At 42.2% G+C, this 19,099-nt stretch overlaps 1 protein-coding gene across 2 annotated transcripts in view; it reads left to right on the top strand.

Moving 5' to 3' along the window:
* The window catches only part of NTN4 (netrin 4), an 86,147-nt gene that overhangs the window by 42,988 nt on the left and 24,060 nt on the right, over positions 1–19,099 (top strand). For both annotated transcript variants that reach the window (XM_067559783.1, XM_067559784.1), the window contains 2 exons: positions 14,728–14,854; positions 18,358–18,546. In XM_067559783.1, the coding sequence (XP_067415884.1) occupies positions 14,728–14,854; positions 18,358–18,546 (316 nt within the window). The remainder of the gene's footprint in view (positions 1–14,727; positions 14,855–18,357; positions 18,547–19,099) is intronic.

A 19,099-nucleotide genomic window follows, 5' to 3' on the forward strand; every position in this document is an offset into this window, starting at 1 on the left:
GGCTTTGTTTCAGCTCCTAGTTTACTGTGACCTTCAAAACTGGACAGTGAAAGAGCAGGATCTGGTGCTGGCAGTCTCTGTTCTACAGGTCAGGGGAGTGAACAGAAGAATAACAAATGTGTGTTTTGGTAGTTCAGGGTACATCTGACAGGTCTCAGATAGATCTAGCAAAGCAAGCTGAAGTATTTCAGTCATGTCACACTCAGCAATCTGGAAGAGATGATTCTACAAAGCTGAATGTCAGATATGTGGGAAACTGGTGGAAGGATGTAGGTGAAGACTAATATTTGTATTGGTCTGGAATTTGTTATGGGATGTGAGGACTAAAATTCAGCTTGTTAATATTCCAAATGTAGCTACACAGCTCCTCCCCATTCCCCGAAAACCCTTTTTTGTGGCTGGGGCCTCATGGATTGGGAGCCCAACTTAAAAAAAAAAGTCTTCTGTGGACGTGTTGCCTTTTTTGGCTATAAGGATGGCTGGAAGCTTGGGGGTTGGAATAGATATTGTATGGTACCTGAATCACAGAAATACAGGACTCATTTCACTCTTGGTGTAAGCAGATGTAATTCCAGTAAATTTAGTGGAGTTACATTCCTTCTACCACGGCTGAATCTGGGAGCAGAGTAGACTCTGGGTCACTTTTCTACATCAGCCAGGGCAATTGACTCCTAAAATGGTTAACATGGACATCTAATAAGCTGCTCTAAGAAAAATACTTTCACGTTAGCTCCTAATATATAAAACAATAGTCAAGAATGATATCAAATAAGAGGCTGTATTCCCAGGTATTCGTTTTGTCTATATGCAGAGATCTGCATGTTCCCCACTGGACACTCCATTGACTTTCACTTTGGGTATGTTGTGGTAGCCATGCCTTTCAGTAATTACTTAAAAATTTATCTTACCCACTAGCTAATTTCTCTGACTGTAACTTGGATCAGGTGATTGGTATTATTCTGCATTATCTGATTCTGCTTGCTCATGCAGGGCAACCCCAGAGGAAGACCTAGGCCTCTGAACGAGACTTCCATTTTGGAACAGGGGATGGTAAACTTAGAAAGGGTAAAGTGGAAAGGCTTATGGTGGATATACAAAATAAATAAGAAATAAAGTTGTATTTGAAACTACCAGGTTTGTTTGGGCTTTTGAAACAGCTTTATTTCATTCTTAGCATCCAGGGCTGCTATGGCTTTGAGACATGCAGGTCAATATAATGATTTTGGTCATAGGAATGAAGGAGTGGCAACTGATTACTTAATTATTCATCATTAATAAAACATTGCTAAAATACAGTGTGCAATTGGACCTGATGTCAAATCTGTTTACATTATATTAGTACAGATTAACTAATGATGGTTTGTCTCAAGTAAGTGGCAGGTTTTTTGTGCTGATAATTCTTAATTATTCAAACTGTCCTATTGATTTTATGAATTACCTTCAATGGTTTGCACATTCTTAAAGGAAAGTTGTTCATATCCAGTGTGTTCGTTCGTTATTGCACCTGCTGTATTTTTAAAAAGTCTCTGAAGTCACAGGTACCGTAAAGGATTTTATCAAAGAATCATAGAAGACAGAGACAGAAAAGACTTATTAGGTTATCTCGGTCATGCCTGGTCAATGGAAGATGGTTTCTTGACAGCACATTTAGGTGCTTGGCACCGTCTGGTTTAAAATAATATAAGAATAGCTAGCTCTTCTATAGAGTGCTTTTCAACCACAGATTCAAAGCACTGCACAAAGGAGATAAGCTCAGCCCAATCTCTAGTAGCAGAAAGTTTTACAGCCACAAGCCCACCATCGAGATCACTCTGGATTCAGCCATTATAATGTGTACCCACGGCTCCACCAGCCAAAGTATCCTTGCTAGTTGGATCTGCTGTGCTGTGTCATGGAGAAGGAGACAATCCCTGAGGTAGCTGGGCTCCTGCCCATTTAGAACTTTGCAGATGAGAACCAGGACCAGAAACTGGGCCTGCACTTGACAGCTAATAAGCAGTGAAGAACATCTCTCACCAGTGCTTTGTGCTCTACATTGGTTATCTATCCAGTCCTGGGTGCCATTCAAGGTCCTGGGGTTCTCATCTGCAAAAGTCTAAATGGACAGGAGCCCAGTCTCAGGGACTGTCTTATTCTCCGTGACCCAACACAGCAGTTGCAACTTCTGAGTGGCCTTCAGGGTTAGCCCAAGCTATTGGCTTCCATGGATTGGGTTTTTGACACGTAGCTGTCATGCTGTGTGGAGGGATCACAACTATGATTGATAGGGCAGACATGTTCTATAATTAGATTTAATCAACCCAGTAATAAATGTGAACTCCTGAAGCACTTATAACAGTTTTACCACAGAGTCACAGGCAGTCCCCTTGGGCATCCCAGTCTATCTTGCCACTCAGGCTGGATTAGAGATATTTGGCTGCCATACACCAAAAACCACCAAATATTCAGGTTGCTTCCAATCCCAAGAGACCAGTCACTTATTCCAGGTCAATTTGTACCTCAGATATCACACCAAAGACAATTCTTGTAGCCATAGTAAAGCTATAGTAAACTAACTAAGGATTTATTAACTAGAAAAAAAAAGAGTTATTTACAGGTTAAAGCAGGCAACATATATACCAATGAGTTACAGTCTATGGTTCCAAAAGGTGACAGAGTTGTAGTAATCTGTCAGCACTGAATGTCTTTTAGGGCTAAATCAGGTTGACCCTGGGGATCTTTGCTTTTGTTTCTTGGCTTCAGCGCTTGTGTGAATCCAAACAGCAAAAAGAGAGAGAAAATTTTTGTGTGTCCATATTTTATCCCCTTCTTCCAGCATTCAAGCTGATTGGATGGGCTTTCTTGCACATAGCACCTTCATATGTGTGAGGGCTATTTACCCCATCTTTGTATCATGGTATTCAACAATGGTCCACTTGATTTTGATAAAAACAGCAAGAGTTCTGTGGCACCTTAAAGACTAACACATCTATTTGGGGATAAGCTTTCGTGGGCAGAAACCCACTTCATCAGATGCATTGATTTTGATAGCCCTTCTGAATGGGCAGGAGAACCACTCCTCTTGCCTGGGTTCACAAGTTCAGAGCAGGCCTTTTTACAGTTATAAAGCAAAACTTACCTGTTCTCTTATAGCAGGGGATACAGACATTACAAGTAAGATTAATGCATGCAGCAACTTACAAGCATTTTATTGAGTCTAAACACTGAATACATCTTTACAAGTCTAACGCCTATATGGAACAATATTAACATACAGGTGAACTGGTCTGATTTCCAGCTATGAATTTGTCAGTGCTCAGCTGATGCCAGCAGTCTTGGTAAGAGCTGGCACCTGATTTATCAGCATCACAGTAGTGTTTCCAGTGTCGTGTCCTTCCTCCCCTCCCCCCACACACACACAATCAGATGCCCTTTTTCTTGGGAGCCAGCATTATCCAACATGTTCATCCCCTCCTGCAAGTGCTGCCCATCATCCTCATCTTCCCCTGCATTGCAGTGGGACAGAAAACTAGCAGGATGTATCAACTTGTTCTTTTATTGCAGGAAGAGGCATCTCTAATAATGTGATCTAGTATTTTTATATTTAAGTTAATAAAAGAAATGAGAGACTAGGACTTGCACCAGATCAGGACAGCGTTTGGCCTTAAAAAAAGTTAAAAATGAGTGACAGGATGAATAATGTACATTTCCAAAGCTATAATCAAGGTGTTGACCTTATAGCTCTCCTTAATATTCCAAGATGCTATGTCAATATATCCCAAAGACTTTTTCAAGATGTGTTTCATTTTCAAAGTCGAGCAGAGAAACTGACAGCATCTTTTGGCCAGTCAGCGAGCACAGCTTTAAAACTTCCTGTCTTGACAGGTGGCAGCAAATCTACAGGTAGGGCAACAAGCAGCATCAAGCTAGCACCACCCAGCACATCCTAGGCCTGGTCTCAACTTACTTGGAAATTCAGCGGCAGTCGACAGGAGTTACGCAAGCTACGCAGAGTGGCTTGCGTAACTCCTGTCAACTGCTGTACTTCCATTCTGCACGGTGTCTTCACTGCACTGTGCCACTTCAGGAGGTGATTTTACTAGGTCAACTTCCTGATCGATTGAGCAGGTTTTCACTCACTGCTCAATTGATCCAGAAAGATCAATCTGACGGCAGCGACTTTGCCGCCCTCAGTGTAGACGTACCCTTAATAGTGAGACATTAACTGCAGATCCTCAGCCGATGTGAGCTGGTTTATTGCCACTGAAGTCAGTGGAGCTATAAAACCTCACACTGGCTGAGGATCTGCCCCGAAGCCACTGAAAACATGGCTATTGCTCTGCAAAAGGCTGTTTATTTCCTAGCAAGAACAAGCGAGGCTATGAGATTTCGGGCACTCTCAATATTAAATTTAGTTGCATGGGCCCAGATCTGCAAAGGTATTTAGGCTCCACTGCTTTCAGTGGAAGTTAGGGTATACCTCTGAGGATCTGGGCCATGGAATTTAGATACCAAGGCTGTAAGTGCCTTGCTAAATACTGAAGATGTGTACAAAATCAAAATTGGCTCTCAAATCAGGGAGAGGATGATGAGCTAATTATAGCTATCTAGATAGACTACACCAGGATAGAGGGCAGTGAGTGAACACAGCTTATAAAACTGAGTGGCACATTAATTAGTGTAAAATATACAAAAATAAAAGTTATGCTTGGAGTATGACCATGCGTTAAACCCTTTTCCTCTGCACTCTCTCCCTGAACAAAACAGATGTATATTTAAAATTTAAATTAAAGAAACAGTCTATTAAGGGATGGAAGGGAAACCAGACTTTGTCTGTCTTGTCTATTTAGATCAGTGGTTCTCAACCTATTTACTATTGTGGGCCACATATGCAGCTCTCTATGTGTTATGTGGGCTGCATCCACACAATATATATACTACCTGTATGGCCCTGAGGATGCTGCAGCTGTGTGCTGGTTGGGCCACAAGCGGGCTGCAGGTTGAGAACCACTGATCAAGATTGTAAGATCTTTGAGGCTAGGATTTTCTCTAACCATGTGTTTGCGTTAGGCACTGTACAGTTGGGGCTCTAATCTTGGCTGTACACCTAAGGCACTACTTTACAGACGTCTACACTGCAAAACAAAGATCCGCGGGAGCAAGTCTCAGTACCTGGGTCAGCTGACTCAGGCTTGCATTATGGGGATCTGGCTATAGGGCTAAATAGCAGTGTAGACATTGCCACTCAGACTGGAAACCTGGCAACGGGGGAGGGCTTCAGAGCCTGGGCTGCAGCCCGAACAGGAATGTCTACACCGCTGTTTGTAGCTCAGGCCTCACGAGCAGGCTGTGAGACTTGTTACCAACGGTCTTTTTTTTTTTTTTTTTCAGTATTGCAAAAATTGCAGAAATACAAAAGAATAAATAATAATAAATAACAAGTGACCTGACACATATGTTACTTGTATACAGAACTTTCTTCTTGCTCACCACAGTGAATTCTGGAATGTAATAAATCACACAGAAAGTTTTTTATAAAGATTTACCAAAACACAAGCATATTTGCAATCTGAAAAGAAGCATTGAAAGGTATTAATTCAGCAACAAAAGGCAATGGAAAGAAACATGCCCTAGCAACTGTCTTTGTGCATAGAAATCAGTCACTCGTTTATCTTATTCAAGTCAACTTTTGTAACGCTGTTTGCATTGTGTAGCATAATGAGTGACATTATAACAGAGCTGTCAAGCTAAGAAGGAAAATAGTGTGAAAGTGAACTAGGACATAAAGACCCCAGGACAGAAAGAAAAATAATGGGAAAAGGAATTTCTGGTTAAATGAACCAATAGCTGTGTGAATGCTTGAAGCAGTGAAAGGAATTGAGAATTATGTTTGTGTATTTAGCAATGCTCCATAATGATCCCAGATGGAAAAGCCGTATAGTTGCAAATGTATATTGAAGTAAATGAAAAAAAATGTGCTCCTTCATCAACCATGAGATTGGGCCAAGTTCTGCATTCAGGAGAATATGGGACTTTCAGGAAATCACTGGAAGCCTATGTGTGCCTGCAGAATCTGGCTGTAACAGATTAGCAGCTACTCATTACCAACTGTATCTCTCTAACCCCACTCCCAATTCCACAATTGCTTTCCCATTGACTGTAGTATTATTGGTAACAGTAGGCCCTGTCTGCCATACTGTATGGTTCCTACAAGTATGTTGGCACTAGTTGGCTTTAGGTGTTCTTGCTCCTCGAGCCATAGGCATGCATTACAATATTTCATTATGCTAAAAATACATGTCTGTTTGAGCTAGAACAAGCTGACTTGCTGATGCTCAGTTCTCTAGCTGTTTCCACTGCATGAGAATCTTGTGAGACACATCTGAAATAATGTACAGTAGAATCGCAAAGATACAGACACCAGAGATACGAACTGACCGGTCAACCCAACACCATGTGGAACTGGAAGTAAGCAATCAGGCAGCAGGGGAGGGAGGGGGAAGAACGCAAATACAGTACTATACTTAAAGGTCGCCAAACAGAAGCAGCCTGGGATCTGCACCCTTTCCTGTAAACCAAGGTTGCTGTTTCACTCCCCGCCACCCCACCGGGAGGGGGAAGCTGTTTTCACCACCACCCTCTCTCTGTGGGAGGGGGACTAGCAGCCTGGCAAAGAAGCTGCAGCCTGCCACAGGGAGCTACTGAGCTGCTACTGTTGTAGCCAAAATCCGGCCTGGGGCTGGAGTGGGAGCCAGAGTCTGAGGCTCAGAACTGCTTCCTGCACACTGCGCTCTGGAGATGTTTTAAAGGGCCACGGATGCGGCCCAAGCTTTGTCCGGGGCTGCACTCCTGAGTCCTGCCAGCACGTCTGGGACTGCAAGGGGCAGGGGAGGGAGGGGCGCTGGCAGCCGGCTGCCACCAACCCCCTGCCATGTGCTGCCTCTGAAGCCTGGTGAGCAGTGCACAGAGCAGAGCGAGCCTTGGGGAGCGGCTGAGGGCTGGGGCTTGTAGTGCCAAAGATGGGGGCAAGCCCCCCAGTTCAGCCCAACGGCAAGGAACAGGAATAGGGCAGGGAGCTGCTTGCAAACCAGGCAATGCTGCGAGGTGCCCCTTTGCAGAGATCTCTCCCGCCTCAGCTGGAAGACACTGACTGCAGGGTACTGTGCCATAGTGTTTTGTTCAGAGCTACCAACATTTCAGAGTTAGGAACAACCTCCATTCCCAAGGTGCTCGTATCTTTGAGGTTCTACTGTGTATGGTTTTGTTTACTGAGCTGAAGTTGGATATATATTTTTAAGTTAGTACAGAGGGTTTTTTTTTTTTAGTAATTCTAGTTCTATAAGACAGGGCAGATAGATGAGGCTGGAGGCCCCTGTTTATCTACAGAACCATAAAGCACAAGAAGTGCAAGCTTCTCTGCACTGCCGCACTGCTGTCCCTGATCTGAGGGATGATCTCTAAGGGTGATTAGGATCCTTAAGCCCCTTCAGCCTCTGGCCTTTCAGCTGAAATTGCCAATGGGGGTGATAATTAGTACCAGTTGTGTTGGTGTTTTTGGTAAAGTAGACCCCTGTCCATGTCAAACTCATTACACTAAGGCCACCAAACAGCCATCAGATGGTAACAGCTTCCAGTTTCCACTGCCCTGAGCTGGATTTGAAGAATGGATGTTCTCATTTTAGAAAAGATATAATAATGCGGTGGTGGGGCCCGCAAAACTTATTTGGGGTTTGGAGGGAAAGTCTTACGGAGCGGCTTGTTCAGCTAACCATGATAAGCTTTGAAAAGGGGGATTGCATGGCAATATGCTCACGATAAACAGATGCCAAAAGAAAGCCCCCCAAAAGGACTCACTGGGAGGAAATAATGCATTTACAATACCGGACAAAGTCAGAACTCAGGGGCATAATTTGAGATTTAGAAGTGGGGAGATTTAAGTTGGATATCAGGAAAGGCTTTCACAGTTACAAGGCTATTGGTGTGAGGTCTAGCTGACCTTACCATGTAGCAGGAGCTGATAGTGTCTGCGAATGTTAGTGGGTGTTGCAGAGGTGAGTCGGGCAGTGTAGGGTCCTACCTTTTCTCTGTTTTAAGATAACAAGTAAGCACAGCAGGGCCTGGTGTTTGAGGGTTAGTTCTGAAAAACAAGCACAGCAGGAGTGTGGCTGGAACAGCAATTCCATTCCCCGTTCTTTCTTCTTCCTTTCTCCCTTTTCCTGATTTCTGTCTCCTTTTCCCCTCCCTCATCCTAGTACTCTGAAAAATGGTTCCTCCTCCTCTTGCCAGTGCAGAGCAGGGAATCAAACACTTTGCCTTTGAAGTCTCGCAGCTGTTCTGTTTCTGAGCAGATACCACTTCTGCCTCCTCTGGCTGTGAACAGCTGACCAGCGTTGTGAACTCTGACTCCCTCCTCCCTGAGCTGGTGTAGTGTCTTGCTGCTGCTGCTGCTGTGTAGGACAATGCTGTGCTATCACGATACAGGCCCACAGCTCACTTTGAAAAGTGGGGTAGCTAAACTGCAACAAGCCTTCAATAAACACACGGACTGTGCTGTGATGTCACCGAACAAATCAGGCAGCAGCAGGAGCCTTGCTATGGAAGAGAAAGCTGCCATATCTGGTTACTCAGACAGAGAAAGCCCAGCCAGTGCCCCTCAACCCTGATCAGCAATTCAGCCGCAACCCTGTTATTGCAGTTCTGGGGTTGTCAGAGGCTGCTAATTCTACATTGTGTGGTACCACCATTGCACCACTCACCGCCTTTTTGTTTGGAATTGATCAGCATTACAGTTTGCCACACAAGAGAACTGTGTGTTAAACAAGAAAGTTAGTCACATGGGAGTTGTGCAGCTACTCTGCCATTTTGTCTCTATCTGCACAGGAGTTGTGCCAGTTAGTTATGCCTCCTCAGGAGCTGACTCTGAGGGGGTGCTCATCACCAGAGCATATGAAAGATCAGAAAACAGTTATCGTCACTGCAGTATAAAGGCCCTCACGCTTTCTAGTAGCCTTGATATTTTACTCCTTAAATGAATAGGTTGGATGCTCATTTAGAGCCACGGTAAGCACAGTGAGTGCAAAGAATGTATCTAGTGAAGTCGTTCAGAGAGCTCTTCTGAACAGTGGCCTATTTATCACTCTGACCACAACGGTCTCTCTCCTGTGTACCTATCTTGGTTTTATGACTGCTCACGCTTTCTTGATAAGAGCAGTTTTCTCCAGAGGTCAAGTACAAATTAAGAAGTGTAGTGCAAAGTGGTTGACATTCTTGCTATATATACCATCTTACTGGACAAGTATTGGGACACACCATTCTTGCTGTTTGTCTCTGTCCCGTCCCTCGTGTTCTGGCAGTCCAGTGTAACTTATTATAAGACACTGACACATCAATTCATTGCAGGAAGAGGGGATGTTATACGTTGGGTCCACATGTCCTTTTCATGGGATGTGTCCGTGATATCTCTTTGTTGTCGTTCATGGATGCTTGATCCTTCTCATTATTTGTAACTGCTGTTTAGCTCTATTGTGAATTGCTGGCTGATTGATGGGCCACAATTTTTTTTTTTTTTTTTTTTTTTTTTTACAGCCAATAGGCATGGGAAATAAAGCTGAACACGTAGGCTAGACTGTGGCTTTAGGCACAGCCCTGGGCAAGGCATGGTAGGAGTCAGTGTCTCAAAGACATACCTCTGAATCACAATTCCTCCCATTTCTTTCATGCATTGGAAGAGAAGCAAATACTCACAGCAAACTGTGACACCCCCCCCCCCCACAGCAGCTCAGCTGTGCTGGCGAGCAAGGAGGAGATATGGAGCCAAGGTTGCACTTAATCCCCACCCTCTCCCTGACTGCTTGATCCAGGGAGATGAATGCACAGACTACCCGGCCATGTAATGAAGTAAGGGAGGCTTTTACACCATACTGTCCTGTGCTGCGGTAAAGTCCCAGTCACAGTCCAGCCCTAAAGAAATCATCTTCATGCAGTTTGTGTTTGTAGAGGTCTGTACGCTAGCTTCACAGTGCTAACCAGCCAACATGTGGCATCGTGGCTGCGAAAGTCCGACAAGTTCATGGTGCAAAGAGCCTAATCTTGATTCAGGAGACAGTGTTCCTTCACCAGCACCATGGAACAGCAGTTTCCCTCTGCCTCCCTTCTTTCTCTCCCCCACTGAACACATTCATCCATGGACCTTGAGGCTCCCGCTACCCTGATTGTTGTATAAGTAACATGGGGAACTCCACTAAATATATTCAAGGATTTCTTTGACACAAACATGGTCTGAGAGGCTATTTACAGTCTAATCGCCAAACCGCCAAAGTCTTACAAAACACCCAGCAACAGAAATATCATCAAAGTGTTACATTCTCAAACAAAAAACCAGTCACCAGATCAAGGTAGGTGTAAGACTTTTCTATCACTGCACAGCTGGACATTTTTGAGCCAAACAGTTTTTACATAAAACCTGCTTGCCTGTTCTTTGTGTGTGTGCATGTGTGTGTACCAAGCAAGGGTTGTTTACAGCATGTCCAAGGCTTCTTTCTGTTTAGTTCCTTTCAGGAGTACACAGTAGTCCCAGGTTTACTTTCACATTTTTCTCCTGAATCTTTTTTTATTGCCCGTCCCAGTGGGAAACAGTGCACTGAGAACTACGGTTATAAAAGCACAAATAAAAGAGTTTGTGGCAGCATTTTACAGCAGTAATTAAAAACATATCTAGATATTAAGCCAGATTCATCAGCACACTCTGGCTGCTTTGAGTTGCTCCTGCAATCTAAAGCAGCCATAAATCTGGTATAATTAGTTGGTCAAGCTGGCTTTGCAGCTGTTATGCAACGCTAGAACAGCCGAAGTGGACTAGTGAATCTAGCTCATTATTTTAATAAGTAATCTGAGCAAGCTTGTTTGATTGATTAGCTTCTGTTTTTATATAATTTTCAGCATAGCTGGAGAAGGGAAGAAGCCAGGTAATTAGATGTTGTTCAAGTCCTCATTTATAACAAAAATGAAACATCAAAAGATCTTTGAGCTTGAATATCAGTTAGATATCTGACGAAAGACTCCCATTTGAAATGCCTGGAATATTGCTCTACATTTATTTTTATATTACTGCCCTTGGTAAATTTTTATTTAAAAACAAAACACCTCTGTTTGGCCAAATCCATTCAGATGCTGAGAAGTCTTTATCAGTTTCATCATGTGGAAGTTACAAAGGGGTTGCAAGCACTTTGGGAGGCCAGAACTAGATTTCAAAATGTCTTTGACAAATTGGAGAATTGGTCTGAAATCAATAAGATGAAATTTAGTAAAGACAACTGCAAAGTACTATACTTAAGAAGGAAAAATCAGATGCACAATTACAAAATAACTGCTAGATCCTAAAAAGGATCTGGGGGTTATAGTGGATCACATAGTAAATATGAGTCAACAATGTGATGCAGTTGTGTAAAAGCCTAATATCATTCTGGGGTATATTAACAGGAGTGTTGTATGTAAGACATAGGAGGTTATTGGCCTGCTCTACTAGGTACTGGTGAGGCATCAGCTGGAATACTGTGTCCAGTTTTGTCTGCCACACTTCAGAAAAGATGTGGACAAATTGGAGAGAGTCCAGAGGTGAGCAACAAAAATGATAAAAGGTTTAGAAAACCTGACCTCTGAGGAAAAGTTTAAAAAAACTGGTCACCTTTAGTCTTGAGAAAAGAAGACTGAGGGGGGATCTAATAACAGTCTTCAAATCTGTTAAGGGCTGTTATAAGAGGACTGTGATCAATTGTTCTTTATGTCCATTGAAGGTAGGACAAGAAGTAATGGGTGTAATCTGCAGCAAGAGAGATTTAGGTTAGATATTAGGAAATCTTTCTGACAATAAAGATAGTTAAGCTCTGGAATAGACTTCCATAGGAGGTTGTGGAATCCCCATCATTGGAGGTTTTTATGAACAGGTTGGACAAACACCTGTGAGGGTTGATATAGTTTTATTTGGTCCTGCCTCAGCACAGGGGCTGGCCCTGGTGGTCTCTTAAGGTCCCTTCCAGCCCTACATTTCTATTATTATAAGTGCCCCCAAAAGTCAGCATTGATTACAATAACAAAGCCTTCATTAATGTTTTTTGATCACATGGATGATTGATGAGGTTGCTTCCCATAGTAAGAGATGTGCCCGGCACACTTGCAGTCTCTTGCAGATCACCTTTTGATTCATGGCCTGGTTTACAGCATTTGAGACAACAGCAAGATTTAACAAAACAAAAGGATTATGTACAATACGCTGCTACTGAACTAACCAAGACTTATTTATAAATCTGAAACTAACTGACCTTCTCTGTAGAAAAAGATTTATTCTCCAGTAACCCCAATGGGTGCCACTGTCATGTTAATAAGCTTGAGAGGAAAAGCTTAAAATAAAGGCATAGTCTTTAGAAAGAGGCATGGTCTAGTCATCGGTGCAATGACTGAGAGCAGTGATACTTGAGTTGTAATCCTGCTTCTGCCACTGAGTTCCCTTTTGTGGCTTTAGACAAGTCACTTAGGCCTAAACAGTGATACCCTTATTCACACTGTCTAATACCTTATACCATGACGAGTCCCACTGACTTCAGTGGAACTACTTTTGGAGCAAGGTACTACTCAAAGTGAGTAAGACTTTCGTAATCTATGATTTAAGGCCTAATCCTTTAAAAACCCATTAAAACCAATGGAAGTCTTTCCACTGACTTCAGTGGCATTTGAATCAGGTCCTTACTTACTTTGCCCCAATATCCTCATTTTACAGATCAGGAAAAATACTTGCATATTCCACAACAGTGTTAAAATAACTATTTATTGTATGTGTTCATTTCTATTTCAGCATGTAAAGCATAGAAAAACCCACACTCCAGGCCCCCTTGACAAACAGTAATAAATGCAACCCAACAAAGAGCAGTAGCTAACCAACAACTCTTCTGGGCTCAACAGAGCCCCATTCAAAAAACTGAAATTTCCTCATATCCATTCCCAATCAACCCCTGATCCCCACAATATCCATCCCTCCTCTCTACTCAATCCTTTTACTATGATGGAGTTAAGAAAGTCATTAAACATTTGCACTGTTTGTTTTGCTATAACAAGCTTTAAAGCGTTCTTTATTACAATCAGTAGCTCTATTTTATTGTCACATGTATTTCCTCAACTAACTGTTCATTAGAGCTCACACAGCCCTTCTCTGGATCAGTGGATGGGCCTATCTTAGGGATTTATACTAGAAACATCCCCGGCATAGACAGGTTTGCAATGTTCCAAACCCTTGGAGAGCTCATTGTTGATGGAATGCCTGGCTGTGGATGAAGCATGAAGCCTCAGCAGTGCCCCCCAGCATGGGATGAAACTTTCTTCCCACCCTGGCAATGCAGAGGGAAGGTGATGATGATAAAATCCCCCCTATGGGAATCCCCACTATAGCAAAAAGAGTCCTCCTCAATCCTGCAGGGAGGTGTAATTTACTAGCCCCCAAGTGCCACAGAAATCCATGTGGTCAATGTCTCTGCTGCTGTAACTCTGTCAGATTTGATGGAGTTACGTTAACAGAGAATTGGCCCTTTGGATTTAGGCTGTCACTCGGTCACCAGCCTTGCCGCTAGGCCCAGAGATCACCAAAACCAACTCAGATCAAGAATTAGTATGTCTGGCTAGACCAAGAGAGCATCCATTCTCAATTATATTGTACGAAAAAGGACTTTTGTCTTTATGGCACAAGGACTGTTCAGGCAGCCTTCCATTGCCACTCCTCGTTATACCAGTTGGCTGTTGCTGCAGGCGTTGTTGACTGCAGGAGGTTCCATTTCAAAAAACTATTTATGTCTTAACTTCCTTTGCCATAGTCATTTTACCACAGTAGAGACTAGAGTATACCAGGTAATTAAGTTATACGGCCTTATAGACTGATCAAGGTGTTCTGGTTACAACTGAGCATCACACCAAATTTTCAGTTTGCAGGTATTCACAAGGCTCAAGGTTGGTCTAAGATGTATCTGACTGCAATAGCCCTTACGGGGCCATGCTGGCATCTGAGTGATGCTACTAAAACTACTCTATATATTAATAATCTATGTGTTTTAGGATTGTATACTGCTGCCCATCATCGTGATATCTGTGCACCTTCTACATGAAATCAATAGCAAAAGCATACTCCTTAGATGATTTCTTGGCATCTCTGGCTCTTATTCCTTTGCAGGATAAAAACTCGGCATGTGTGTGTGTGTTTGGTTGTTTGGTGGGGTTTTTTGAGGTTTTTTTAAAATATATTTTTATTTTCACTTATTTTTGGGTGGGGAGGTTGATAGGTGGGGGCGCCTGTGTTGTGACTGTCTTTCTTACTTGGGTGGAAAGATATTGGAGTGTTTTCTAAAGAGAGTCAAACTCTGGCTTCACCTAATCTCCTCTGGAAGTTCATTCCATAGCCAGAGCCCCTCAACTAATAATGCTTTGAAAATCACAAGAAAGATTTGGGATGTTATATATTTGTGTATATGGCTGAAAGTGTAAGTGCAGACTATTTACCTGTTGACTAGCTTCAAACTCGTGAGGCAGACAGTATGCAGGCCCTTCTTCTGTTTTATCAGTTATTATTTAACTATTGCAATGGTGCCCAGAACAATGGTGAGGGCTCCATTGTACTAGGTCCTGTACAAACAAATATAAAGACCCAGTCCCTGCCCCAGAGAGCTTGCAGGCTATGCTGTGAATGATCCTGGTTCTGTTTTCCCTCACTAGGTCCATGGAAGGTGCATGTGTAAGCACAATACAGCAGGCCTCCATTGTCAGCACTGTGCTCCACTCTATAATGACCAGCCCTGGCAGGCTGCAAATGGCAAAATTGGAGCTCCAAAAGAATGCCGATGTAAGTAACTGATTCATGAAAGCGCGTCACGACTGTCAGCATCAATGAAATGCCTCGCCTCACACCTTTTTCTGATATTTCAAAAAGGTAGCACATAGCCAGACGACAGACAGCTATTTGGAAAGTAACTTAGTTTGTAGAGCACCAACGTCAGCACCCCCTTGTGTGTTTAAACATTGGTGACTGCTCTGTTCGCAAAGCTGCTAGCATGTAAATTCTGCCAAGAGCATGTTGTATATCTGTTTGGCTTTCTTGTGGAATCAAAGCACAACTACTCGAGATGTTGGTCTTCTATTGCAGGCACGGTGCAGCTGAACAGAATGTATTGGACACTGGATGAGAGACATAACTGCAGATAAAGAGTTGGGACAGCTTTTATTTTCTGTCTTTTCAGTATAAAGTAGAACCAGCCACAGCTAACAACTGTTTGGATGATACAGTATAAATTAACAAAGACGTACATTAGCTAGGAGGTTTTTATTTTGCCATTTTCAGTATTGTCAGGAGATTTTAAATGTTGGTATTTAATATCCAATGTTAAAAATTAAGGCCAATGTTTTTTTAAAGTACCCACTAATTTGGGGTGCATGAAGTTCTGGGTGTCCTAATTTGTCACTTTTAGGGCTGGATTTCAGAGTTTCTGAATACTTGTAATTCCAAATGAAGTCCATGAGAGCTGTTGGCACTCAGCAACTCTAGAAGAATCAGCTCTGAGGTGTTTCAGGTGGTGACACTCAGTAAATCCATAATTCTAGTCATTGCTACCATATACACATGATGTTAAATCATAGAACCATAGACTATTAGGGTTGGACGGGACCTTGGGAGGTCATCTAGTCCAACCCGCTGCTCAACCTCCTGTTCTCCAGAAAGATCTCTGGGCTTCAAAATGCCTTCCTGCCCTTGTCTGAAATAGCTCAGATTTGCCATCTTTCATGTTTTCCCTGGCTTTTGGAAGAGTATGGGGAGATTGAAATACTGGACAGTGAGTTGAAGTGGTATCATTTGTATTTAGAGCTGCTCCTGGGTAGAGGGGTGAACTGACTGCAATTTGTGTTTCATTCTGTATTATTCAATGATTGGCAGAGTGCTCAGGGCCTGTGTATGTGGAACCCTTGTGCTTTATACTACAGTAGTTTATTATTCAGTCTAAAGGTTCAAAGCCAAACTTTCTGCCCGTGAATCATGTTCTTCTTCCTCTCTCCTTCTCAGTCTTTCAGTTGCTCCTGTATTTCTAACATTTTCTGCTGAGCTCTGGTTGGCTCATATCTCAGACAGAGATAATGTTAGATCTGTTTGACCATAACAATGGCTTTCTATGAAGGTTTAAGAAATATACAGAATATGCTCAATAGCTACCACATATTCTGAATCTCTCTGGACATTTCTAGCTGAGTCCCTGGCTCTGCTGCTGAGTCTCTGGCTCTGCTCTCTGCATGTGTGCAGAGACACAGATAATTTGGAGAAATTCATTCACCTTCCCAATGCTCCTCTCTTTTTCTTTGGACTTAAAAATAAGATACTGCACTATATAGTATATGGTTGCACTTGCGTACTCTTTTAGTGTTCTAAACTGAAAGAGAACAAATACAATAATAACTAAAGAATTTGATGGAAGTTCCATTCTCTAGAAGTGACAAATTTGTGAATGAAAATCCTAGAATCATAGAAATGTAGGGCTGGGAGGGACCTCAAGAGGTCATCCAGTCCAGCCCCTGTGTTGACACAAGACCAAGTATATCAAGGCCATCCCTAACAGGTGTTTGTCCAACCTGTTCTTAAAAGCCTCTTGTGATGGGGATTCTATGACCTCCCTTGGAAGAGAGCTTAATTACCTGTATTGTTAGAAAGTGTTTCCTAATATCTAGCCTAAATCTCCCTTGCTGCAGATTAAGCCTGTTCTTCTCAGCCTACCTTCAGTGTGCATGGAGAACAATTGATCACCATCTTTCTTATAACATCCTTAACAGATTTGAAGACTGTTATCAGGTCCCCCTTACATCTTCTTTTCTCAAGATTAAAGATGCCCAGTTTTTTTAACCTTTCCTCATAGGTCAGACTTTCTAAACCTTTTACCATTTTTGTTGCTCTCCTCTGGACTCTCTCCAGTTTGTCCACATCTTTCTTTAAGTGTGGCAGACAGAATCAGACACAGGACTCAAGCTGAGTCCTCACCAGTGCCTAGTAGAAGAGCAGGACAGTTCCTCCCATGTCTTACATACAACACTCCCATGCATACAGCCCAGAATAATATTGGCTTTTTTTGCAGCTGCATCTCATTGTTGACTCATATTCCAGTTGTGATCCACTGTAACTTCCAGATCCTGTTCAGCAATGCTACCACCTAACCAATTATTCCCCATTTTGTAGTTGTGCATTTGATTTTTCCTTCTTAAGTGTAGTACTTTCCACTTATCTTTATTGAATTTCATTTTATTGATTTCAGACCAATTCTCCAATATGTCAAGGTCATTTTGAATTCAAATTCTGTCCTCCAAAGTGCTTGCAACCCCGCCCAGCTTGTTGTCATCTGCAGATTTTATAAGCATACTCTCCACTTCCTCATAGAAGTCATTATGAAAATATTGAATAGTATTGGATCCAAGACTGACCTCTGTGGGACCCAACTACATTCACCCGCCCAGTTTGACACTGAAATATTGATAACTACTCTTTAAGTACAGTCTTTCAATCAGTTGTGCACTGACCTGATAGTAATTTCATTTAGACCACATTTCCCTAGTTTGCTTATGAGAATATCCTGTGGGACTGTGTCAAAAGTCTTACTAAAATCAAGACATATCACTTCTTCTGCTTCCTCCATCTACTAGGCCAGTAATCCTGTCAAAGGCGGGAATTAGGTTAATTTTGACATGTTAATGTTTTGGCATTATCATGTTTTGTGATAATGTGAAAGTACTTTATACAGTTGAATTGATAACATTTTTTTAAATGAGGCCCATTGTTCCAACATTTGGTTTTGAGTGTTTTATTTTGTACTGGCAAGAACCTTCAGCATATGTGAGAATCCATATTATTTTCTTCCATGATCATTCTTCATGGTATTCAAAACCATATGTACTGACCCTGTACATAAACTGGTTAAATTAGAGTGGATGTTAATACTGTACATTTAAAAAGCCATAACTAAGAAAATGAAGAAAAGAGCAATATTGACAAGATGGTGGAGGAGTTACATTGCATTAAAACATGAATCCCTAACTCATTAGACTCAAACCAGTATAACTCACCCATGGCCCTCCAATAGGGAGCTGGTCTTATTTGGAAGATTCCTTGAACAATTAGTTACATCAGAAATGCTACTGCAGATATAACAGAGTACTCTTTTTAAAGACATTTGCTGGTCTGTATGTACAGGTGATTTTCTTTGCAATTTCAGCACTGCTGTATATGCATTTTTCAGCATTTTCATTAACCTTTTATAAACACCATAATCTTTCCTTTTTTAATGAGTCTTTTTGTTCCCTTTGGCTTGATCCCAGCATGCAAATGTAATGGGCATGCTGACACTTGTCATTTTGACATGGATGCATGGCTAGCATCAGGGAATCGCAGTGGTGGAGTCTGTGATAATTGTCAACACAACACCGAAGGACAGCATTGCCAGCGTTGCAAGCCAGGCTTCTACCGAGATCTCAGAAGGCCTTTCTCTGCCCCAGATGCCTGCAAATGTAAGTCGCTGTTAATTAACTAATAAAATACCCTAAATACTAGATTACGAGATACTCCCATATTTCATTCATATTGCTATAACAGAGGGCTGTAAGCTCTCAGCAGTACATTTACTTCTTCCTCTTTTTGGTTTTGTTAATGCTATTTACAAACCGCAACAGTAGAGTTTGCCAGACTAAGGGCCAAAAGACTCTGTTGACAAATCTGCACTCTGGATCTCCATAATTTAGCATTATTTATACACGGGCAGGGCTGACAGCAGCCTCTGCACTTAAATGAGGATTCATGAGCATTCTCCTGCTATTTTTGGAAATCAGATCTCCATATCTGCACGCCTTCTGCATTAGTGTTGGCAGAAATCCTGAAATGGATGGTTTGGCCAGAAGTGGATGGAATTAGCAAAAACCAACAACCCTAATTCATATGACTCTTGGAAACAGGTGGATTTGAGTGGAGAAATTTGAGTGTGAGTTAACATTATTCCAGAAAGTTGGACTCTGGTCAGACTTCTCACTTGTGTAGTCCTTAGGGAGATCCAAACACAAAAATCAC

The sequence above is a fragment of the Emydura macquarii genome, unplaced genomic scaffold (assembly GCF_026122565.2).
Source record: "Emydura macquarii macquarii isolate MOO-44397 ecotype Brisbane River unplaced genomic scaffold, CSIRO-AGI_Emac_v2 contig_2205, whole genome shotgun sequence".
Lineage (NCBI taxonomy): Eukaryota > Metazoa > Chordata > Testudines > Chelidae > Emydura > Emydura macquarii.